The sequence below is a fragment of the Carya illinoinensis genome, chromosome 16 (assembly GCF_018687715.1).
Source record: "Carya illinoinensis cultivar Pawnee chromosome 16, C.illinoinensisPawnee_v1, whole genome shotgun sequence".
NCBI classification, from domain to species: Eukaryota; Viridiplantae; Streptophyta; class Magnoliopsida; order Fagales; family Juglandaceae; genus Carya; species Carya illinoinensis.
In genome coordinates, this window is record NC_056767.1 from 21,273,027 (window position 1) to 21,279,642 (window position 6,616).

The window sequence follows — 6,616 nt, forward strand, 5'->3', positions numbered from 1 at the left end:
CTCCGGTGAACCACCATACTTCTTCACTGAAACTTGAGGTGGGAATGAGTTGGGAGCTCTCATCCATTGACCATATTGGTCTTGGGGTTGGTTGTTTAGACCAAAGTTGGGGCATTTGCCATTGGCATGTTTGAAAAGGCCACATTTAAAACAGAAATTGGGCAGACGTTCATATTTGAAATGAGACCAGAGTTGTTTACCTCCTGAGTTAACCATCCTACCTCGAACCAGTGGCTTGGTGACATCCACTTCTACTTTGAGTCTGAGGTAGCTCCCCCAACCGTGTCCTTGTTCATCTACTTCCACCGTATGTACCTTACCAATAGCTTCCCCTATCTTTTCCCCCAGTTGTCTATTCATGCCTGCGAAAGGGAGGTTGTGTGCTTGCACCCAAAATGGCTCTGTGATGAATTGCACTTCGTTAGGAGACAAATCACTCTCGAAATCCTTGAGGCATATAAGGTGGCGGTCAAAAGACCATGGCCTGCCATGCAGGACTTTCTGCTTATCGGACAGAAGTTGGAACTCAAGTAAGAATTTGTTGGGGCCAAATTCTTTGAAGGCTATCCAGCCAGATGTATTCCACACTTTTGCCATTGTACTTTTGAATGCCTCTCGGTTAGCTATTCTGTCGTTGAGTATTGAAGCAAGGAGGCACAAGTGACCTCTCAATTTGGAAGACAAGGCTTCTTCCTCTGGAAGGAAAAGCTCCTGCTGTTCTGCTTCTGTGAGTTTTAGTGAGCTCCACCTTAGTGCAAGCTCTTCTTCCATGTTGAAACCTCTCAGGACTGAAGTCCAAGAGACTAGAGCTTTGTCAAGCGACAAAGCAGAGAACCCCACTCGACCGAGGAGGGCCAGATCTGTTGTCCTGTCTGCAGGTCACTCCTTCAATCACTCGGCTGCATACTCCTTTTCACTCCTTCAATCTCTCAGCTGCACCATCAACCAACATCTAGGGCCCACGTAATAAATTCCTATCAGCTAACACAATTCCCTTCCACTCATTACTCTCCCTCTCTACTCACTTTTTCTCCCTTTCCTATCTCTTCTTTCCTCTACAATCCCAATTCTATCCTTCTCTTTTCAACTCTTCTACGTAACCTGCCCTCTCTCACCAGCCGCTCCTTCAATCTCGGCCTCAATTTCTCACCGATTCCTCTCCTTTTACCATCAACCAAGAAGCCAATCAACCTTTCTCTCATCTCACCTTCTTTTCTTTAATGAGGGCCCACGTAAACACACCTCAACTCTCTTCTATCTCTTACGTAACCCCTCACTTAACTCTCTCAATTCCTATCTCAAAAATTCTGCACCTATCCCTTTCACTCTACATCTCCAATTCTCTCCTTGTCTCCATCCCTTTCTTCACTTTGTCGTCCAGCATTATATATATATATATACATATGCCTCACATCAGTGCCAACTTACGTAATCAGATTATACTTTTAAGCACAATAAAATTCCAGCACCACACGGCTTTGCTCACCCACTCTCCTTCAATCACGACACTTTCTTCACACACCAACTTCTACATTATTCTGCCGAATGTAAAGTCTACTGCTTTCGGTCCATGTTTTCTGCATGTAACTTTTCTGCATGTGTGTTGCATGTTTGACCGAACTTCTGATTTTTCTGCAATTGCTATCCATGCTGCTGGTAGTCCGAATGTTTGCTCTGCTGTCTTGGTGTAGTAGCTGCTGCACATGTGTGATTTATTGCATGTGAGATGTCTAGGTTTTCCTTTCTTTTGCTGTAGTGGCTGCTGTCCATGTTCTGCATGTGTGCCGATTTATTTGAGTGAGTTTGTTTGCTTTTAGCATGTGTGAGTTTGTGTTGCATTTATGTGAGGTGCTTGTCTTGTTTCATGTGAAACAATTATATTATAAATCTTTTTAAGCACTAAAATACTAGAGTTTATCAATTGAATCAAGTAATGTGATCTATTGCATAATTAAGTACTTAAATCATTTTTTATTAAACACTTTGTTTGCTTAAGTAACTTTAATCATGCAATTTTAGCGCTTCATCACATATGTTATCTTAATGAAGAGTCCTCCTCAATAAGTGGATGCATTTGTGCACAAGTACAGATAAAAATTTATAATGTGCATATATATTTTGCATTTATTTTTCAATAATTTGTTTATAGATTACATGTAAGTACTAGAAATATAGATTCTCATAAAATTGAATTATGGCAGGGAAATTTGGTGCCAAATGCTTCAACATTTCCATCTGGAATCAAGGCATTAGCAGATTATGTCCACAGCAAAGGGTTGAAGCTTGGGATTTACTCTGATGCTGGGTATCAATTAATGTTTGCTTATTTTCCAGAATGATCTTAATTCTAGTCTATACCTTGATCAGTACTCAATTTATTTCTTGATATTCTGTGTAGAACTCGAACTTGTAGTGGGACTATGCCTGGATCCCTAGGCCATGAGGAACAAGATGCAAAGACTTTTGCTTCCTGGGTAACATTTTTATTTATTTATATTTTATTTTATTTTTGAGGGTTTATTAGCTATAAAAATATTAACTTGTAGTGCCATTTTGAGATGCCAATAACTGGTAATTTATCCGACACATAATAGGGTATTGACTACTTGAAGTATGATAATTGTAACAATGATGGCACAAGTCCAAAGGAAAGGTATTAGATACTAATTGTCATTCTATATAATGTACACATGATTTTAGTTGATAAATTATAATAAGGCATTCTCAACCTACATGTGTTGCAACAGGTATCGAAAAATGAGCAAAGCTTTATTGAATTGTGGGAGATCCATCTTCTTTTCTCTTTGTGAATGGTGAGTAGATAATTGAGAGTCTTTTTTTTTTTTGCATCAAGCTCTATGTTTTTAGAATAATGATTTGTATAAGTCTCGTATAGTTTCTTTGTAGAAAAGTGGGATCTCCTACTTTTACGAAAGGTCTGCGCAAGACTTGAACACTTTAGATTTATATCCATCATTGCTCTTGATTTGAAGTGCCCAAAAAGCAACATTTGCTATTTAGAAAAATAGTATTACAACAAGAGAAGCTAAGACCCAGCCAATTAATTATGGTTCCCCTGCTTAACATTGAAGTGAGTATATGGAAGTAAATGGTTGGTTTCAATATTTTAGGGGACAAGAAGACCCAGCCACTTGGGCTGCTGAAATAGGAAATAGCTGGAGAACAACAGGTGACATCGAAGATAAGTGGGAAAGGTAAGATCGATGCTGATTATAATGCTCTTTTTCTCTCCATTTTTGCCAAACACAACTTTGAGAATTCTATAGTCTAGGTATTTTTGTTCTTTTTTTGGTTTCAATTAGAGGTTTTGTAAACTGTAAATTTCTCCTTACTAATCATTTTGTCAGCATTGGTATTAACAACGTGGCTTGAAATAAATAGATAATTCATTAATCATTTCAAAAGTTCTTTCATTGTGTGCCTAGTTGTTCTATATATGCAGTCTCTTTTAAAAAAAGTTCTATTAAACATTTTAAAATAATTTGTATAAAAACACCTGGTTAATAAATCTCTCATCATCATTATTATTATTTAATCATTTTTCGTGAATTCTGTATGAAAATCTAAGCTCGTGATTCGACTTTGATCGTTATGAACTAGCACCTAGATCAAGTCCTAGACAGACAAACCTATATTAAACCAGATACCTAATATAGGCCGAGCCGCTTGAAAGAAATGTAAAAATTAAGAATTATTGAAACTAGATCAATCGACCAAAATAACCACGAGAGGTTTGATCTAATTAACAAATGATGAATATTTTTTTTAGTAATTTACAATGTAATTAATTGCAACTTATTGCAAAACGGGTAATAATTCTTAGTATTAGTTATAATTGTCATAAATGATAGATTGATTCATAGGCAATTTTCATATTTGTGTAGAATTAATCCCTTAATTCAACAATGGAATGAGTCTAGCTTGTTTGTTCTTATATATTCCAATGACTCTTTAAGGAAAATTAATATTTATTTTTACTTATTTCTAATTATTAGCATGACATCACGTGCTGATCAAAATGACAAATGGGCATCTTATGCTGGACCTGGAGGGTGGAATGGTAATTAAACCCTATTTAATTGGTAATCTTCCTGATGTTGTAAGAACCATATTGATCTAATTTATAATTGACGTCAGATCCGGACATGCTTGAAGTTGGAAATGGAGGCATGACAACAAAGGAGTATCGTGCTCATTTTAGCATTTGGGCAATAGCCAAGGTACACATGATATCATGAATTATTAAAACTGACTCATTACATTTTTCAACTTCCACGAATTCGTCAAAATTAAATACATAACGTGACACGATCTTGATAATCAAATGTTGATAGAAAGTACACATATTTTAACATTTTTGGGAGTTTGAGAGTGAAGTTCTAGGATTTGGATTCATTGGAAATCTTGATCGAACTCTAAGGTCGAGAGTATGAGAGATATGATAGATACATATAGTAGATCTCTCAGTAATTTAGTTGTCCGAATGATTCGCTTAGACAATATTAAATATTGCATAATAAATATTGTGAGGATTATTTTATGTAACTATTTTATGTGCACATAGTGATAATTTGATGGTGTAAAATGTATTACTTTGAAAAATAATATTAATTAATTAATTAATATTTTGATGTTAATAGGCTCCTTTGTTGATTGGGTGCGACATTCGAGCAATGGACAATGTGACATTAGAATTACTCGGCAATGAAGAGGTTATCGCAGTCAATCAAGGTAATTAATATTGATATAATGCAAGCCATTTGAAAGTAGGAAAATTTGTTATCAAAAGAAAGTAGGAAAATTTAAAATTGCTTATCATTAGTACCTTTGGACAGACAAATTGGGAGTTCAAGGGAAAAAAGTCAAGAAGGATGGGGATCTGGAGGTAAGCTTTTTTTATCTAATTCTTCTCTTTTATTTCTTACAAAGTCTATGTTTTCCCATAAATTTCAAGATTAACTAAGAATAATAAGAGAACTGCTACAATCCCAAAATAATTTTAGAAAAATAAACTCACAAAATAACATGATTTCATGTGATATGTTAGATCTACTTTACAATAAAAGTAGTTCTATAATCTGATGTACCACATTAAATCACATCAACTTGTGAGTTTACTTTTGTAAAACTTCTTTATAACTAAAGCATTTCTCGAATAATAACATTCAACACATATTCTAAAAAGCCCAATTTCTTAGTGATTATATATGTTTTGAATGCTAGATTTGATCAATCAATACTCCCTCCATAGTTGGAGTACCAAAAACAAGCATTGAACATAGAGAAGTATTAAGTCTACACGTAAATATTATATAAGGAATTAATTTATTAGCTGACGGGTTTTGATGTAATGCGGCAGATTTACCTTATAATAACAAGAGTTTTACAATATGATGGATTGCATTAAGCCACATTAACATGCAAATTTTCTTGTATAAAACTTGCCTGCATGTAGACCAAATATTTTTCTTAAAGATTACTCTTACATATATATATATATATATATAAAATGTAGGTTTGGGCTGGTCCTCTCAGTGATGGCAAGGTAGCTGTAGTTCTGTGGAATCGAGGGCCATCAAATGCTAGGGTTTCTGCTAATTGGTCTGACATTGGCCTTAAATCAACAACAGTGGTTGGTGCACGTGATTTATGGGAGGTAAGATACATATCATTCACTCACATATTGTCACATATAATATCCAAGAAAAAGGGATCTGTAATCTGTATTCTTGAATAGTGTAATCAAGAGGTTGTTTGATGAATCGTGCAGCAATTATCAGAGTCATTAGTGGACGAACAACTCTCTGCTAATCTTGAGTCTCATGCTTCTCGAATGTACGTTTTAACTCCCCGATAAAGCTATGATTGTCCAAGAGAACTGAAGGCTTCGCAGTTTGCATTCAATAATATTTGAACAAGACTTGTAATTTCTATTTTTTTTTTGTTGTCATTTGTATGGCTCGATAAATCCAATTATACATAGTGGAGCTTTCCATTTCGAAGCACCTATAAAACTTAGTTTTACACCCTCCAACTACTTATTAACATCTAACGATTCTTCAATTTTAAAAATATACTAGACTACAATTTCAGGATCTACTATTCCCCCCCCCTCTCTCTCTCTCTCTCTCTCTCGTAAAAAACCAAGGACTCTAGATCTGATTTTTGTCAAAGGTGTCCTCCTCCTCCTACCTTTCTTTTCCCTCCTTCCTCCATCTACCTACCTTATCTATCAAGATAATTCTTTTTTTATCAGTTTTATTTTGCTTCATTCAAGGTCGAAAAAGACAGATCTATAACTTTCCTGGTAACTTCTAAGAGACACGCGCGGTATAAGCACACTCCCAAGCTACAAATCGTTCAGAGGAAAGTGACGGTTTTGCAAAAAACATTGCTCTTAGTTCTCATGCGCTGCCCACATATGCATGTTGTCTTCATGCGCCACCCCTTCAGGTAACTCTTCTCGCCACGCACGTCAGATTACCGGACCCGCCACCACTATCTTTTAGATCTAATCTTTGTGGCTGAAAAGAGACAAGCATGTTGTCTTCACGTACTATCGTAGATTTTGAAGCCTACCAGAATTGGTCCAAAT

The 6,616-nt window shown here is 35.8% G+C and overlaps 1 protein-coding gene across 1 annotated transcript; it reads left to right on the top strand.

The window, feature by feature from the left end:
- The first annotated feature begins 769 nt into the window (after positions 1-769).
- LOC122298903 (alpha-galactosidase-like) lies at positions 770-6,111 on the top strand. Its single transcript, XM_043108746.1, has 12 exons — positions 770-870; positions 2,150-2,305; positions 2,399-2,474; positions 2,595-2,653; positions 2,748-2,813; positions 3,132-3,215; positions 4,017-4,081; positions 4,159-4,241; positions 4,662-4,752; positions 4,857-4,906; positions 5,537-5,677; positions 5,792-6,111. Exons 1-12 carry the CDS (start codon positions 770-772, stop codon positions 5,876-5,878), a joined length of 1,059 nt encoding a protein of 352 aa, XP_042964680.1. The 3' UTR covers positions 5,879-6,111.
- The last annotated feature ends 505 nt before the right edge of the window (positions 6,112-6,616 follow it).